General features: G+C 45.0%; 1 protein-coding gene across 1 annotated transcript in view; it reads right to left on the bottom strand.

Moving 5' to 3' along the window:
• Positions 1–19,736, bottom strand: part of CACNA1B (calcium voltage-gated channel subunit alpha1 B) — a 190,788-nt gene that overhangs the window by 100,292 nt on the left and 70,760 nt on the right. Inside the window, exons 3-5 of the mRNA XM_075185775.1 lie at positions 16,370–16,461; positions 16,109–16,261; positions 9,025–9,212 (exon numbers count right to left, since the gene is read on the bottom strand). Coding sequence (XP_075041876.1) covers positions 9,025–9,212; positions 16,109–16,261; positions 16,370–16,461 — 433 coding nt within the window. The remainder of the gene's footprint in view (positions 1–9,024; positions 9,213–16,108; positions 16,262–16,369; positions 16,462–19,736) is intronic.

Below are 19,736 nucleotides of genomic sequence, written 5' to 3'. Positions count from 1 at the left end.
GGTGTGGCCACTCCCTATATTTGTGTGCGCCCCATCTCAGTAAATAGCCCAGTTTATCTGTTTTTGGTACAGGCATAAAATGAAGAATTAAAGCTCTGTAAAGTGAGACACTTGTTGTTCTGTGAACCCCCTTCCTAATCTGGTGGCGTTACCAGAAAATTTACCAAGATTTGGTTAATCAGTGGATGGGTCGAATGAACAAAGCTCTTAAGTTGACAAATGTTACCTCTCGGCAAATAACACCGCGATCGTCAGACGTATTCTCTATCCAATGTCAAGCCAAACAGACCATCTTGGGCAATGATAGACAATCTAATACACTTCAGGGGCCTCTAACCTTGACAAGGGTCGCACATTACCCCAAATCTCCGTAATAGGGTAAAACAATACATTTAATCAGAGAAAGAGACACCTCTCTGTAATAACATATCAGCAGTTATTTTACACACGTGTTACACGCTATAACACACACACATCTACAATAAAGCAGGTTGGGGACTGCAGGGGACGGCTCAGAGAGCCGCCTGTTGCCCACCACTGGGGTAATCAGTTTCAGGCGCACAAATTTTTATACCAATCTGTCTGAAAATCTGCACGGGTATGGGGTAACTGAAGATGTCTGTGTACATCGTTATATTACATATGTTATATTAATAAAAGAGTAATATTTTACATACAGCAAAGAAGATACTAATATAAATGTGATCGCCAGATGTGCAGGAAGTGCCGGGTGTGCGTGGCAATGTGTAGTGCAGGGACTGTGCTCTCTATCGGTGCTGTATACTAAGTGCGTGTGACGGCAGCCTGTTCTAGATCACTATGTATAATAGATGCGCGTTTCATTCCCGCTCGACTGCCTCCAGCTTCTAAGCTCTTTGCTACACAGAAAATAATAAAAAAAACAGCTCCTGCCTTCAATGGCTGAATTAAAGGGTCCATCCGGCATGAGGCTACGTACACACTTCGGTTGAAATTTAATATAACTAACGCAAATTAAGCGCATGTGAACAGATGTGAAAATAAAAATAATTGTACTAGATGAGACAGAACATATTTGGTTTTTTTAAGTGTTTAACATGCATTGCGTTGTATTTTATTTAAAACGCTACTTGTTCCATTTCAGAGTGCCTGACCTGCGGGAACATCGATGAGATGCTCAGGCTCGGTTCCTCGAGGACTGAACACACCCGAACTTAGGGAATATGAGTCGGCTAGCGAGCCAGCTCTGTACTGTCGCGCACCCTTTGGAATCGAAAACAAGGCAAAACGTCAACGTGACGTGGTCAGGTCTCTGATCTCACGAGTTTTGGATTCTTTTTTAAACTCCAACATAACGGTGGGTGGGAGATTGGGCGAACCCCCATTATTCGTTTCTGCCACTGCTGTGTGCCAATGTGTCCTAGATGTGCTAGGAACTGCCGTGTGTTTGTGTCATTGCTCTGTCGCTTACCATCCAGCCAGGTCTCTACAGTATTTGTCCAAAAGTGTATGAAAATAATATTGTGACCTGTGAGGTGGGCAAAATTGACTGCAAATGACTTGAGGTTAATAATAATGTAGTAACAAAAAAAAGAGCAAAATTATGTGATTTTAGCATATTTTAGTTTTTTTTAAAAAAAATCCAAAACCAAAACACACGAGGGTGGTTTTGCTAAAATCAGAACCAAAACTCGAAGCTAATCCAGATCCAAAACCAAAACCATTTCACGGGGGTCAGTGAGCATTTCTAATGAAAACTTGCATCTTAAGATACATGCAACTCAAAATACACAGGAAAGAACACAAGTTGGGAAGTACTGCTGTATCAGATACGGAGTCACCAGGGGCCCCAGACTCAACAAGGGTCCTGCTGAACACGATGACCCCGGCTGCCGCAAGATTCCGCCCACACCGCCTAACAGATGCTCCGCCCATCATAGTATGAGCTCCGTTCCCCGACTCACAATCCTCCACTTGCACACTTAGATCATGCCGTGGTAGTGGGGAGGGGGGAGGGGTACCCGGCTTGTTCCCTTTGTACTGGGACACATCTCTGATGGCAGACCTGAAAATACCCCCGGGACATCTATCAATTCCAAGCCCTTTATGAGTTTTCCCAAATTTTGCGCGACAGGAAACGGTTAACCAGGAGTGACCTCGCCCAGACTCCACATGGTCCTCTCACGTGCAGCTCCCCTGGTATCACTGCACTCATCCCTGTAACAATCCCTCCTCTGATTGAAAGCATCGTTCAATAATCGCCCTCTGCTAGGAAGACCAGATAACTCCGGCCTGGTGAATGATGAATGAATCAGCAGACGTGAGCTTCCCTGAGTCGTGACTCCAGCCGCAGCGCAGGAAGCCTGTGATTTACCGTCACCTCGGTGGGGTGATACAGTGACAGCAGGATCACTTCAAGGAACCTAAAATATCACCCATTATAAGGAAACCTCAGACATCTAGTTTGTCCTGGACACGCTGCAGTTACTGAGGTAAAATGACCTTTCCAAAAATTGGGGAAGATCAGCTGATATCAACATCCCATTCATTGATTATAAGATATGTGAGGACCCCACACTCTGCTGCCTGGATAGAAGGTGTCACCCACAGGCTCAGGAGTAGGGAGACAGATTATGTAGAGAGACAGTTTACGTATTTTGAATCTCTATATGCGTACTCAATAAATAATCATGATGTGATAGGCTGCATTCTCAGTGATGTCACTGGTTCCTAGTGACTGGATAGGCTGCTCTCTCAGTGATGTCACTGGTTCCTAGTGAATGGATAGGCTGCATTCTCAGTGATGTCACTGGTTCCTAGTGACTGGCTAGGCTGCATTCTCAGTGATGTCACTGGTTCCTAGTGACTGGATAGGCTGCACTCTCAGTGATGTCACTGGTTCCTAGTGACTGGATAGGCTGCACTCTCAGTGATGTCACTGGTTCCTAGTGACTGGATAGGCTGCACTCTCAGTGATGTCACTGGTTCCTAGTGACTGGATAGGCTGCATTCTCAGTGGTGTCACTGGTTCCTAGTGACTGGATAGTCTGCATTCTCAGTGATGTCACTGGTTCCTAGTGACTGGATAGGCTGCATTCTCAGTGATGTCACTGGTTCATAGTGACTGGATAGGCTGCATTCTCAGTGATGTCACTGGTTCCTAGTGACTGGATAGGCTGCATTCTCAGTGATGTCACTGGTTCATAGTGACTGGATAGGCTGCATTCTCAGTGATGTCACTGGTTCCTAGTGATGGATAGGCTGCAGTCTCAGTGATGTCACAGGTTCCTAGTGACTGGATAGGCTGCACTCTCAGTGATGTCACTGGTTCCTAGTGACTGGATAGGCTGCACTCTCAGTGAGGTCACTGGTTCCTAGTGACTGGATAGGCTGCATTCTCAGTGAGGTCACTGGTTCCTAGTGACTGGATAGGCTGCATTCTCAGTGATGTCACTGGTTCCTAGTGACTGGATAGGCTGCATTCTCAGTGATGTCACTGGTTCCTAGTGACTGGATAGGCTGCACTCTCAGTGATGTCACTGGTTCCTAGTGACTGGATAGGCTGCACTCTCAGTGATGTCACTGGGTCCTAGTGACTGGATAGGCTGCACTCTCAGCGATGTCACTGGTTCCTAGTGATGGATAGGCTGCAGTCTCAGTGATGTCACTGGTTCCTAGTGACTGGATAGGCTGCACTCTCAGTGATGTCACTGGTTCCTAGTGACTGGATAGGCTGCACTCTCAGTGATGTCACTGGTTCATAGTGACTGGATAGGCTGCAGTCTCAGTGATGTCACAGGTTCCTAGTGACTGGATAGGCTGCATTCTCAGTGATGTCACTGGTTCCTAGTAACTGGATAGGCTGCACTCTCAGTGATGTCACTGGTTCCTAGTGACTGGATAGGCTGCATTCTCAGTAATGTCACTGGTTCCTAGTGACTGGATAGGCTGCATTCTCAGTGATGTCACTGGTTCCTAGTGACTGGATAGGCTGCACTCTCAGCGATGTCACTGGTTCCTAGTGACTGGATAGGCTGCATTCTCAGTAATGTCACTGGTTCCTAGTGACTGGATAGGCTGCATTCTCAGTAATGTCACTGGTTCCTAGTGACTGGATAGGCTGCACTCTCAGTGATGTCACTGGTTCCTAGTGACTGGATAGGCTGCACTCTCAGTGATGTCACTGGTCCCTAGTGACTGGATAGGCTGCACTCTCAGTGATGTCACTGGTTCCTAGTGACTGGATAGGCTGCATTCTCAGTGATGTCACTGGTTCCTAGTGACTGGATAGGCTGCATTCTCAGTAATGTCACTGGTTCCTAGTGACTGGATAGGCTGCATTCTCAGTAATGTCACTGGTTCCTAGTGACTGGATAGGCTGCACTCTCAGCGATGTCACTGGTTCCTAGTGACTGGATAGGCTGCATTCTCAGTAATGTCACTGGTTCCTAGTGACTGGATAGGCTGCATTCTCAGTAATGTCACTGGTTCCTAGTGACTGGATAGGCTGCACTCTCAGTGATGTCACTGGTTCCTAGTGACTGGATAGGCTGCACTCTCAGTGATGTCACTGGTCCCTAGTGACTGGATAGGCTGCACTCTCAGTGATGTCACTGGTTCCTAGTGACTGGATAGGCTGCATTCTCAGTGATGTCACTGGTTCCTAGTGACTGGATAGGCTGCATTCTCAGTGCTATCACCGCCAGTAACCCTTCGGTATATTGCATGAAATATCTATACAATTGGTGCAACTTTAAGAGATCACTGTCTTGGCAACATTTATTTGTTAAATCTCGGTGACATTACCTTATCTCAGAGTATATAAAGGTTGGCATCTGTTTGTACAGGATAATGATGGATCTACCATCAGACTATGAGACTGATGCACAACGCTGGGCTCCAGGGGCCACATACACACTACTACTGCACCTAGGGGGCTTTGCTCTCATTTCAGGAGGTGCTCGGGGGTCAGCAGACTGATTAATCTCTCCTGGTAGACATAATACACCCCCCCCCCCGTCTTTTTATTTTGCTGGTGCTGTTGAAGTGGTAAATAAGAATCAATGGGATAACAAATGACCGGTGACTGATATTCCAGCGTTCGGAAGTGACAGACACTAACACACTCACATCCATCCATCACCCTGTTTACCAGATGGGAGGTTACAGCCAGACTGAGAGCACAAGGTCTGACTCGAGCCAATTCAAAATGTGCAACTATGTATCAGAGAAGAAAATAAAAACAGCAGTCTGTGGACTGGAAGAGATGTAAATGACTCAGTAACTACCAATTAAACAATTAAAGGACAATTATAACCAAAACACAAGGAGACCAAGCATGAAAGAGGATCCAGTGACAAATGTTATATATATATATTTATTTATCAGCCTAAACTCTTTAACCCACGATTAGATAAGCTCAAACTGGCCGCACTCTCAAACTGCTTTACCAAATCAGCTCTAAAATGTTGACGTTTTGCCAGAATTTCAATCAAAAATAATTTTGAGCCTAATTCAGAACTTCAGGCAGGTATAACCATGTTTAGGTTGGTTCCAACACTGTCTGGTTTTTAGAATTTACCATTTCTTTAAAACAAACAAAAGAGTAATTAAAATGTGTTTTAATTTATCCCTTATAAATTCCCAATTTCTCGATACTAACCAAGTGCCTGATTCATCTTTGAACACAATGTAAACATAAGCTGCATTTTAAAAGAATGTAACCTGTCCGCACCTCACCTAGGCTCGTATTCAGATACAAGCGGATCTCAATAAACGTTTCTGTTTGAATCTGGGTATAAGTGTGCTCTGGCTGTACGGTACTTGTCGTAAGTAGACAGACAGACTGCAGGATACGGACATGAATATATGTAGTATAAAGTCACATTAGAACGCGTTGAAAAAACAAATAACTTATAAAAAAAAATGTACAACTCATAATACTATAATCATCAATATAAAATGATTTTTTTTCCCATTGAATACATAAATCAGGATGTTCTTGATACGTACCGTAGATACAATCCGTTTTTATAGTTACTTGCATGTTCTGGTGCACATACGTGTAGTCTTCAGTACCAATCGGCTCTTACCCCTGCTCTGTGGCTGGTGCAAATGATACGGCTAAAAAACACTTACTTTAGAGATGCTCCGAGCTTGAATCGCCCACATCTGCGTTGGTACGCCCTTACTGCGCATTGCCTACGTCCGTAAACCCTTTCCCACCTCTATTCCGCCCTTAAAATCCTCGGCAGTTGTGTTTGATACACTCGGATGTGAACTGCACTAAATCACGTTCATTGGCACAAAGTCCGTTACTGAGCATGTGCAGAGTAATGTCACAATGGATACGGCACACTTACGAAGGTGAATCGAGCCCCAAATCTATAGTATAATTACTTATTCTGTATATAGTTTGTAATTCTCATGATCTGCCCATATCCTCTGGTATTTACAGGGTAAATATTTCATACATGCCAACTTTTAAGAGATCCGGGGGAGAAGTCATGTGATATGGGGCAGGAGGAGGGCGTGGTGACTTTGTCGCATCACCATAGCCCCACCCCCACTATAAAAAGCCGAAATTCACGGCATTGAATGGAAGGGGAAAAGCTTAATGGCGCAATTAATGCCCGCCCCCTCCATTCACTGCTGTGAATTTCGGCAAATGAGGAAGCTTTGCCTACTCTTCCGGGAGTCCACGAGGACTCCCCGAAATTCGGGAGCCTCCCAGGAATTCCGGGAGAGTAGGCAAGTATAAAATGTTTACTAGAAATTAGTATTTAAAATGCTCACATACCCTCTGCCAACCAACAGTATTTTAGGTGAAACATGTATAAGCTGCAGTTAATAGAGAGGTCCACAAGTGATATTTGGCTGGAACTGAAGCGAGATTTTTAATTTTGCTGTCATGCGTATCCTATACCGGACTTCAAACCCGCAGGCTGTGCCGTAAGATGCCTGTCTATGTACCCCACTGTCTGTAGCTGCAGAATAGGTCTCTGAATGTCAGCCAGCAGGCGATAGCTTCAGAGCGGATTATGTATCACACAGCGAAGGATGCTCTATAAATATTGATGCCGCGTTATAGAACTTACATCAATTCCGACAATGAGAAATAGGGATTTCTGTTCTCCTGCTCTCGCTACTACATCGGGGGCTTCCACTTTGCAGCTAATTGGAACATTTCTATTCAAATCTCACTGTCAGCTTCTTCAGCCATTGAACAAGCAATTTTATCCTACGCAGGACAGAGTGTCCTAGATATCATTTATGCCTCAAGAATTACAATCTATACAAGCAGAACGCATGCGATGTCTGCTGAATACAATGCAAAGTGTTGTTAGCAAAGTCTGAGTCCAGCTAAATCCTGAAAGCTGTAATATCCCTACTGGCATCTGACGTCCCTTACTAGTTAGTGCGCAGGACACGAGTAAACTACATCGGCTACTTGCCCACTATCCTAGAATGTTCGGGAGGTTGGCTGAATTCTTTGGCCACCCTTCTCGATCGCGTTTCTCTTACGTGTGAAGTGTGTGGGGGTCTTGGTGACGCATTTCGCTCCCTCCCTCACTGTCACATCATCAGTCCACGTGCAGAGATGGGCGGGGCTTGAGAATCGCGGTATCACGATTCCTGCACTTGCCTGTCCAAAAAGTAGGCGAGTATGTTGTACAAGCGCATGTAGCTGCGACGGGTAGGTATAAACCGCCTCACCTCAGTGCTATATGTAATACAACACACCTCCCAGGGGCAGGCTGGGTTGGGGGTCCGGGGGGCATCTGACCCCCGTGCATGGTTCTTGTAATGTGGGTGTGGTGGCCAATACACAGAGCATTCTAGTATCATCTGTACAATATATAGAGCACACTAGTGACCTCTACACAATACAGAGAGCATTCGAACAACCGGTAAACAAGACACTGAGCATTCTAGTGATATTTATACCATACAGAGAGCATTCTATTTAGCAGAATATAAACCATGCAGCAATCTAGTGACCTCTATACTATACAGAGCATTCTAGTGACGGTAAATAAAACACAGAGCATTCTAGTAATATTTATACTACACAGAGAGCATTATACTTATCTCTATATAATAGACAAAGCATTATAGTGACCTCTATACTCTACAGAGAGCATTCTAGTGAGCAGAATATAAAACACAGAGCATTCTAGTGATCTCTATATTACACAGAGAGCATTCCTGTGACTGATATATAATACACAGAGAATTCTAGTATCATCAAAACAATACACAGCACATTCTAGTGAACCCCTATATACAACATAGAGAATTCTAGTGACTGATATACAGTCCATGGAGCATTCTGTTATCCTCTGTACAATAGACAGACTATTCTAGTGACCTCTATACAACTGAAAGAGGACTCTTGTGGTCTCTATACAAAAGAGAGAGAATTCTAGCGACTGATATACAATAGACAGAGCATTCTAGTATAATATATACAATAGACAGAGCATTCTAATATAATCTATACAGTAGACAGAGCATTCTAGTATAATATTCACAATAGACAGAGCATTCTAGTATAATCTATAAAATAGACAGAGCATTCTAGTATAATCTATACAATAGACAGAGCATTCTAGTGATCTATATACAATATAAAGAATATTCTCGTGATCTCTATACTATACAGGAAGCATTCTAGTGATTGATATACAATACACAGAGAATTCTAGTATCATGAATACAATACACAGCACATTTTAGTGACCCCTAAATACTACAGAGAGAATTCTAGTGACTGATATACAATACACAGAACATTCTAGTGAATTCTAAATACTACAGAGAATATTATAGTGCCTTCAACACAATACAGAGAGCATTCTATTAACTATATACAATAATACACACAGCATTTTAATCCCTAAGGCTGCCTGTTTCAACACGGTCAATATCTGTATTATTTTACAACTGCATTACAAAATATTAATGATGTAAGTTTTATAAAGTTACATAAAAGATAATTTATGGCCATCACAAAGAGAAAATAGGGGACTCATAGTCACTCACGTTATACAAGATGTCTGTCCATCCTTCCATCGTAATGCACTGAAACACTGTCAGGACTGCAAACAGGATGTTGTCAAAGTTAGTGATGCCAAAATTTGGTCCTTTCCAATAAAGTCGACACGTTGACGTCTCGTTATCACAGGTCCGAGCTGGTAGCTCCCCACACGGGAAATCACCGATAGGTTCACCTGTTCAGGAGGGAGACGACCGTGGCTGATCAAACTGTATGTATATATATATATATATATATATATACATATATACATATATAGACAGAGATACACAGACAGCTTATAGGACGGCACATGTACTCACACTATATAATAATGGAAATGTGTGGTCAAAACATTAAAAATCTCCCATCCAAGAGATCCCTGTAGGAAGGTCATTGTGGTGCTGCAAATCGTGTCATTTTGGCCTTGTCCATGTGGCACAATGGTGCATCCGTATCATTACGCCAAGGTGGGCGAGGCCAAAAATTACGCGTTTTGCGGCGAATCACGTGATTCGAGCCTCTGCTCTCCCAGGGTCTGGTAGGACTAGCTGAAATTCAGGAGCCTCCTAGACATTCCTGGAGGGTAGAGTCCTGTACCCTATCCCTCCCCCAGTCCAGAATTGCATTCATCCACAGATGCTACAAGGGGGCCCTTACAAGCTGTGGGGCCCTGGCTCAGGTATTGTTATTCCAATGGAAACCAAAGAAAGCCCATACTTCACATTAATATAAATCATAGGCTGAGTGTTACTCAGCTGAAAAATAGTTATGAAATAACGGTAGTGTTATCACTAACTATATCCACCATGTTCTCTTTCACTCCTCTGCTGCAGGTTCCCATGCTAAGAGGGAGGGGCTTCTGTAACTGAGCAGGCAGAGTGTGAGTGTCAGGCTTGCCAGTCTTTCTCTGCAGGAATGAACTAAGTGGATTGGTGAAATCATAAACAGGGCCAGGGCACTGTATCACAAAAATCTTCTTTATCAGATGTTTGACCTCTATGAGATTACGTCAGGGGGTAAATGTATCAAGCTGAGAAATTTCCGTTGGGTTTGAAAAGTGTAGATGATGCCTATAGCAACCAATCTGATTCCATCATTTTGTGGAATTTACTAAATAAATGATAGCTAGAATCTGATTGGTTTTTTAAACCCGCTGGAAAACTCTCAGCTTGATACATTTACCCCCCGGACACTAATGATGTGTGTGTGTGTGTGTGGGGGGGGGGCTCAGGTGTTTGTAATGGAGGGGGAGGGAAATTTTTAATCACTGCAGCGTTATTTCAGGTGACAATAAACAATATGCGACCTTTATGGATCCTATCTGATAACAGTGGTCCTTTAAAGGCTGTGACAGGTAAAAATAATAAAGTTGTTTAAAAAAAAAAAATGAAAATAAAAATTAATAATCACTTTATTTTTAGTAATAACAATACTTGTTTTTTCCAGTACTCCCGCGATCACCACCCCTCTATTCCGTGTTTGCCGTCTCTCCTGACCGATTCTGTTAAACAATGTGGTTGATAGATTCAGGTTGGACAGAATATATTTCGCTATGTGTACGGCCTGTACCTGTCTAATAAAACGATCAGTCTGCTGATCCTGCAAACATGTTCTCTGCTAATTGAGATTCCCAACAGAACCTCTCTGCAAGAATTATTATTAACAAATATTAAACTTCCTGAAAACGCCATCTGTCTCTCCTTCCCGTGTGACGTGTGACTCAGGTGTGTCCTCAGGTAACGTGTGTGATCATTACACACAGCAATGTAAGATATTACTACAGGCTGAGGGTTAGTGTCAGCAGTTCAGTGACCATGATTCAACATTCGGTAATACTAAGGTAACTCGAGTAATTCAAAACATGCAAATACGATTCCCCAGAAGTCTGTTCTCCAAGAGGAGTGACTTATTGTATGTTGTCTGTAGAGAGAGAGTACCTTAACATTCTCCCTAACCTTGTTTTATGGGCACACCCTGACACTAGAGGTCCCAGAACAATGACACACTGACACTAGAGGTCCCAGAACAATGACACACTGACACTAGAGGTGCCAGAACAATGACACACTGACACTTGGGGTTCCAGAACAATGACACACTGACACTTGGGGTCCCAGAACAATGACACCCTGACACTAGAGGTCCCAGAACAATGACACACTGACACTTGGGGTCCCAGAACAATGACACACTGACACTTGGGGTCCCAGAACAATGACACACTGACACTAGAGGTCCCAGAACAATGACACACTGACACTAGAGGTGCCAGAACAATGACACACTGACACTAGAGGTCCCAGAACAATGACACCCTGACACTAGAGGTCCCAGAACAATGACACACTGACACTAGAGGTCCCAGAACAATGACACCCTGACACTAGAGGTCCCAGAACAATGACACACTGACACTTGGGGTCCCAGAACAATGACACACTGACACTTGGGGTCCCAGAACAATGACACACTGACACTAGAGGTCCCAGAACAATGACCACTGACACTAGAGGTGCCAGAACAATGACACACTGACACTAGAGGTCCCAGAACAATGACACCCTGACACTAGAGGTCCCAGAACAATGACACACTGACACTAGAGGTCCCAGAACAATGACACCCTGACACTAGAGGTCCCAGAACAATGACACACTGACACTTGGGGTCCCAAAACAATGACCACTGACACTAGAGGTGCCAGAACAATGACACACTGACACTAGAGTTCCCAGAACAATGACACACTGACACTTGGGGTCACAGAACAATGACACACTGACACTAGAGGTGCCAGAACAATGACACACTGACACTTGGGGTCCCAGAACAATGACACACTGACACTAGAGGTCCCAGAACAATGACACACTGACACTAGAGGTCCCAGAACAATGACACACTGACACTTGGGGTCACAGAACAATGACACACTGACACTTGGGGTCCCAGAACAATGACCACTGACACTAGAGGTGCCAGAACAATGACACACTGACACTAGAGGTCCCAGAACAATGACACACTGACACTTGGGGTCACAGAACAATGACACACTGACACTAGAGGTGCCAGAACAATGACACACTGACACTTGGGGTCCCAGAACAATGACGCACTGACACTTGGGGTCCCAGAACAATGACACACTGAAACTTGGGGTCCCAGAACAAATACACACTGACACTTTGGGTCCCAGAACAATGACACACTGACACTTGGGGTCCCAGAACAAATACACACTGACACTTGGGGTACCAGAATAATGAAACACTGACACTTGGGGTCCAAAACTAACGACACACTGACACTTGGGGTCCCAGAATAATAACGCACTGAAACTTGGGGTCCAGAACAATGACACACTGACACTTGGGGTCCTATAACAATGACACACTGACACTTGGGGTCCTATAACAATGACACACTGACACTTGTGGTCCCAGGACAATGACACACTGACACTTGGGGTCCCAGAACAATGACACACCAACACTTGGGGTCCCAGAACAATGACAAACTGACACTTGGGGTCTCTGAACAATGACACACTGACACTTAGGGCCCCAGAACAATGACACACAAACACTTGGGGTCCCAGAACAATGACACACTGACACTTGGGGTCCCAGAACAATGACGCACTGACACTTGGGGTCCCAGAACAATGACACACTGAAACTTGGGGTCCCAGAACAAATACACACTGACACTTTGGGTCCCAGAACAATGACACACTGACACTTGGGGTCCCAGAACAAATACACACTGACACTTGGGGTACCAGAATAATGAAACACTGACACTTGGGGTCCAAAACCAACGACACACTGACACTTGGGGTCCCAGAATAATAACGCACTGAAACTTGGGGTCCAGAACAATGACACACTGACACTTGGGGTCCTATAACAATGACACACTGACACTTGGGGTCCTATAACAATGACACACTGACACTTGTGGTCCCAGGACAATGACACACTGACACTTGGGGTCCCAGAACAATGACACACCAACACTTGGGGTCCCAGAACAATGACAAACTGACACTTGGGGTCTCTGAACAATGACACACTGACACTTAGGGCCCCAGAACAATGACACACAAACACTTGGGGTCCCAGAACAATGACACACTGACACTTGGGGTCCCAGAACAATGACACACTGACACTTGGGGTCTCTGAACAATGACGCACTGACACTTGGGGCCCCAGAACAATGACACACTGACACTTGGGGCCCCAGAACAATGACACACCAACACTTGGGGTCCGAGAACAATGACACACCGACACTTGGGGTCCGAGAACAATGACACACTGACACTTGTGGTCCCAGGACAATGACACACTGACACTTGGGGTCCCATAACAATGACACACTGACACTTGGGGTCCCAGAACAATGACACACTGACACTTGGGGTCCCAGAACAATGACGCACTGACACTTGGGGCCCCAGAACAATGACACACCGACACTTGGGGTCCCATAACAATGACACACCGACACTTGGGGTCCCATAACAATGACACACTGACACTTGGGGTCCCAGAACAATGACACACTGACACTTGGGGTCCCAGAACAATGACACACTGACACTTGGGGTCTCTGAACAATGACGCACTGACACTTGGGGCCCCAGAACAATGACACACTGACACTTGGGGCCCCAGAACAATGACACACTGACACTTGTGGTCCCAGAACAATGACACACTGACACTTGGGGCCCCAGAACAATGACACACTGACACTTGTGGTCCCAGAACAATGACACACTGACACTTGGGGCCCCAGAACAATGACACACTGACACTTGGGGCCCCAGAACAATGACACACTGACACTTGTGGTCCCAGAACAATGACACACTGACACTTGGGGCCCCAGAACAATGACACACTGACACTTGTGGTCCCAGAACAATGACACACTGACACTTGTGGTCCCAGAACAATGACACACTGACACTTGTGGTCCCAGAACAATGACACACTGACACTTGTGGTCCCAGAACAATGACATACTGACACTTGGGGCCCCAGAACAATGACACACTGACACTTGGGGCCCCAGAACAATGACACACTGACACTTGTGGTCCCAGAACAATGACACACTGACACTTGTGGTCCCAGAACAATGACACACTGACACATGGGGCCCCAGAACAATGACACACTGACACTTGGGGCCCCAGAACAATGACACACTGACACTTGTGGTCCCAGAACAATGACACACTGACACTTGGGGCCCCAGAACAATGACACACTGACACTTGTGGTCCCAGAACAATGACACACTGACACTTGGGGCCCCAGAACAATGACACACCGACACTTGGGGTCTGAGAACAATGACACACTGACACTTGGGGTCCCAGGACAATGACACACTGACACTTGGGGCCCCAGAACAATGACACACTGACACTTGGGGCCCCAGAACAATGACACACCGACACTTGGGGTCCGAGAACAATGACACACTGACACTTGTGGTCCCAGGACAATGACACACTGACACTTGGGGTCCCAGGACAATGACACACTGACACTTGGGGTCCCAGGACAATGACACACCGACACTTGGGGTCCCAGGACAATGACACACTGACACTTGGGGTCCCAGGACAATGACACACTGACACTTGTGGTCCCAGGACAATGACACACCGACACTTGGGGCCCCAGAACAATGACACACTGACACTTGGGGTCCCAGGACAATGACACACTGACACTTGGGGCCCCAGAACAATGACACACCGACACTTGGGGTCTGAGAACAATGACACACTGACACTAGAGGTGCCAGAACAATGACACACTGACACTTGGGGCCCCAGAACAATGACACACCGACACTTGGGGTCTGAGAACAATGACACACTGACACTAGAGGTGCCAGAACAATGACACACTGACACTTGGGGTCCCAGAACAATGACACACTGACACTTGGGGTCCGAGAACAATGACACACTGACACTTGGGGCCCCAGAACAATGACACACTGACACTTGGGGTCCCAGGACAATGACCACTGACACTAGAGGTGCCAGAACAATGACACACTGACACTTGGGGTCCTAGATTAAATAAAAAAATGAGCACAATTGCTTTAGAGGATATTATAGTATAAGTTCTATTTTGAGTAATCTAAATATGTCCTTGATTAGCTTAGAAAATAACAATCATGTTGCTAGTGCAGAACGTAGAAAAGAAGAAGCATTGTTTACGGTGTAGAGAAACTGGAGCACCGAGGACGGACGCTCTCGCTGATAATACGTTTAGGGTCTGGCAAACACTCCGTCCGGCACATTAGGAGAATCAGAGGGAGAACACATCTGTGGATTATCTCAAATTATTCTAATTTCCAGCGGTAAAGCCCCCGGAGCCGGCATGTGTGATACAACCGAAAGCTATTAACACTGCCTGACACCGGGCTGTAAGCTTCCTTCATCTGAGAACCTCTCTAGATAGAGGCCGACGAGCTTCTCAGAGATACGGCCCTGACAGATCTCTCATTTCCTGGTCTCAAAGATTAAATAATGAGACAAAAGGACAATTAGAGAAGCCATTAACAGACACAACAAGCCTTGTGTTGGGATTGTATACTTTGTGATAAATATGGAAGAATTTAAGATGATGAACCAGGCTGCCCTGAGATGGAAATATGAGGAGAATTCACTAACTTGGTCAACTACATAACTCACAACCATCTAGGGCCAAAAATAGGGACAAGAGTGGAGTCCCCACCTCTCTGTATGTGTTACCCAGTATTGTTTTATTACCATGTTTGCCCCCAATTGTAAAAGCGCTACGGAATTTGCTGGCGCTACATAAATAAATGTTGATGATGATGATGATGAATTCAGCCATCTGACCAGACCGTGCCCCTTTATGACCAAACTGTGCCTTCGAATGTGCCAATCCCACCGCTTTCATACCCGGACAACCAACACTGGGCCATGAAATTTTGATGTGAATTGGGGGAACATCCTCTGTACAGCACTACGGAATATGTAAGCGCTATATATGTGTAATAAATAAATACGTTATGTAGTTTTACCTGTTTCATTAGAGAAGCAGGTTTTGTGGAACTTCCCCATGTAGAACTCCAGTCCAATGATGGCAAACATGACGATGGCGAAGAACAGGAGTAACCCAATCTGCAGGAGTGGCACCATTGCCTTCATAATGGACTTCAAGACCACCTGTAGACCTGAAATAGAGAGAGGGGAACACTGTTACCCCCATAGTCACTACAGAAACCCGGGGAAATCAGAGACATGGGGTGAGTGGGGGGCTCAGAAACAATAACGTCACTTACTGGGGATCCCCGAGACAAGTTTCAGGGGTCTCAAAACTCGAACTGCTCTCAATGTCCGCAGGTCAAAATCTGTCCCAGCCGTCGCCAGGATCCTGCAGGGAAAAGAAATCAGAAATGAAGAATTTGTTGGCAGAAAATTTGTAAAATAAAGTTTTTTAGTCCTTATATATTTTCTGTGAATATTTACAACCAAGGATAGTTTGTAGACATCCCCAAATACCTAAATAAGCCAATGTATAGTTGACTTCTTTTGCCGGGTTCGTTCCCATAATCAATCATTATTAAAGTGACACAAAAATTGGCAGAGAGATTTATATAATAATTGTTATTTTAGAACTTACAGGAAATAAAATATTTTACGGATCACCCCCCCTCCCCCTTCTGCCTCCCAGGGAGCAGAGCCAGAGAAGATCAATCACAGAACCCTCAATATTTGGGATCCTTCAAGAATTCCTACAGTAACCTGGGAAACTTTCTGCTTCTCTCTCTTCCGTTATTTTTAAGCGAATGGTTTTGGAACCAAAAACAAAATAATGTATTTAAAATATTATGAAAACATTGGGAATATGTATAAAATAGACTGAGTTACTCATTTTGTAATTAATTTGCCTTTTCTCCGGGCTCTGGTTAAAAATAGCTTAATTTCTTTGCTGATCTCGACATTTCTTGAAATATAACAATGCAGCCGTGTTATATAAACCTCTAAAAAACTAAACTATACTGAACAAGAATCTATAACTCAAACTGAGATCCAGTAAGACCCGAAAGAGCAGGATAACCGCACTCCTGGAATGTCTGGAGACTCCAGAATTTCGGGTAGTTATTCATGACAATGCCGTCTCCCAACATTAAGAATTTGGAAATTATAAGTCCTGCCCCCATTCCATTTAAACTCCACCCACAAAGGTTAAGCCCCACCCATTTTGCTGCCTGCAAATCAGGTAAGTTGGGAGGTATGTAAAGGTTTACTAAGAACCAGTAACATCGCTGACACATTGTATATCAATAATGAGGAACTGAGCTCTAGTGTGCTGATCACATGAACACCGGCTCAGTATGGCTGCCTCCATGTTGAGCCTTAAGAACTAATAAAAATGTCATAAAAATATAACTATTGAAAAATCAGGTTGTACAGGTGACTATCTATGACGTTACCTGGTACCATTCACTATCACAATATGAGCTCTTACTTAGGACTTGATTACACTAGGATTTAGCCCGCCCTTAACAATTGCGAGGTCAGGGCGTAACAACTGCGCTCAAAGGACAATGTGACCCAGGGATTAGTGCTTTCTATAGGCCAGCGCACCTCACCAAGTCACACTACAGCCCACGTAAAGAACAACAGCACTAAGAACGCCTTCTTAAGCATTCCCCGCGTATTGGTCTTTAGCCCACGCTACGTTCTGATCGCCGCACTTAAATAACGCGGTGTGAACAGACCCTTGTAGTACACAACGTGCACACTTTCAATGAATATCACATTTTGAGTCTATAAAACTGGACACAAATATCAATTCATTTTGGTTTCCGAACGATTGGGATTTCCGCAGGATCACATAAGTGCACAGCTGAGGCGCGCGGCCTCCATCGCAGTATTTATCAACGTATCCATCTCAAACTCCATCCCATTGGAAGAATTAGGACTAGACGTGAGCGCCCATGCGGAGAACAGAAGTGGAACCAGAAGTTTGGCAGAGCTGAGAATTTCCCGCACTAAAGATCTTCGAGTTCACCGCTGTATTTATAAATTCCGCATTTTGTGATGTCTAAAGTCTATGACAAGAGCTGAAACAACGGTCAACTCATCCTGCTCTATGGTTGGAACAGGGACTGCAAACAATTAAGGCCACATTCTGCAGAGGAAACATGCCACATTTCACAGCTAATGGCCCTTCGGGCCCCCCTGCACCCCCTTGTGAAGATATATCATTAATGACATGACATATGTGTGTGGGTCTCCCACTGAGCCCATACGGTACCGTGTCCACATGGGAACGTACAATATTTCTGGCTATAGAGGGGCGAGAGGTTTCCGCTTACATCAGGCTCTGTCGGAGAGAACATGGCTGATGTTATAAGAGATCATGGTGTCTGGGATCCCCTGTCTCAGGGGACAGGCCCTGTGATAGGTCCCAGCTGTAGCAGATCACATGCACACGCTGTCAGACACATATACACAATATACATGTGTCCCCGGGGGGCTGTGGCAGCCTCGCTCACATCACGCTGCCTCCTGCAAAAACCGAGCTGCACAATCATCTCCAATCTGGCTTCAGTAACCTGCACTAAACGCCTGTGTCACGAAGGGCAACGGACTGCGCGGGTTCTGGGGGCAACGGGGCGCGGAATCGCCAACCACGTCACAATATGTTGCGACTTCTTCATGAACAATATCAACCTAAACACAAGTTTAATAAACAGCTAAGACTGTCCTCACAATATCCCTTCTGTGACGGAGGAGCAGGGATTCTCCTGACACTGCTTCTGGCCAGTATTCTATTTATTGATTTTCACAATAAGAAAACAATTCAATATAAGTCACATATAATCCTATAATAAGACTTATTGGTCTATTTGTCAAAAGGGAGAAAAGCCCGAAATCTGGAAAATACGAGAGTGAGATTAACGCTTATTTTTTATTTTATAAGATTTATTTATGTGGCCCAGCAGACTCTGCAGCACCGGACAATTGGGAACGTGTGACACACACAGTGGAGGCAGCCATTGTCTGGGCTGAATCCATTACAAAACGCAGCTTATCAGGTCGCCCGGAGCATGTGACATCACCGAGAATGTGGCCTATCGGCTTCTCCGAAATATGTGACATCACTGAGAATGTGGCCAATCAGCTCGGCTGGAACGTGTGACATCACTGAGAATGTGGCCGATCAGCTCGCCCGTAACATGTGACATCACCGAGAATGTGGCCTATCAGCTCGCCCGAAACCTGTGACATCATTGAGAATGTGGCCTATCAGCTCGCCCGGAGCATGTGACATCACTGAGAATGTGGTCTATCGGCTTCTCCGAAATATGTGACATCACTGAGAATGTGGCCAATCAGCTCGGCTGGAACGTGTGACATCACTGAGAATGTGGCCTATCAGCCCGCCCGAAACCTGTGACATCACCGAGAATGTGGCCTATCAGCTCGCCCGAAACCTGTGACATCACTGAGAATGTGGCCTATTGGTTCTCTAGGCACCAGTGACATCACCAGTTCCATGTTCTGTTCTTGCGAATATGGAAAGTAGGGGTGTGGAAGAGACCAAACAACTATCTTTTCTATATCATCAAACTCTCTTCATATACATCATCTGAGAGCTCCAGCTCACAAGTGGATAGGTTAGAAACAACATTAACA

The sequence above is a fragment of the Mixophyes fleayi genome, chromosome 9, assembly GCF_038048845.1.
Source record: "Mixophyes fleayi isolate aMixFle1 chromosome 9, aMixFle1.hap1, whole genome shotgun sequence".
In the NCBI taxonomy this organism is placed as follows: domain Eukaryota; kingdom Metazoa; phylum Chordata; class Amphibia; order Anura; family Limnodynastidae; genus Mixophyes; species Mixophyes fleayi.
Note: the sequence above shows the minus strand (reverse complement) of the source record. Positions and strands in the feature narration are given on the sequence as shown.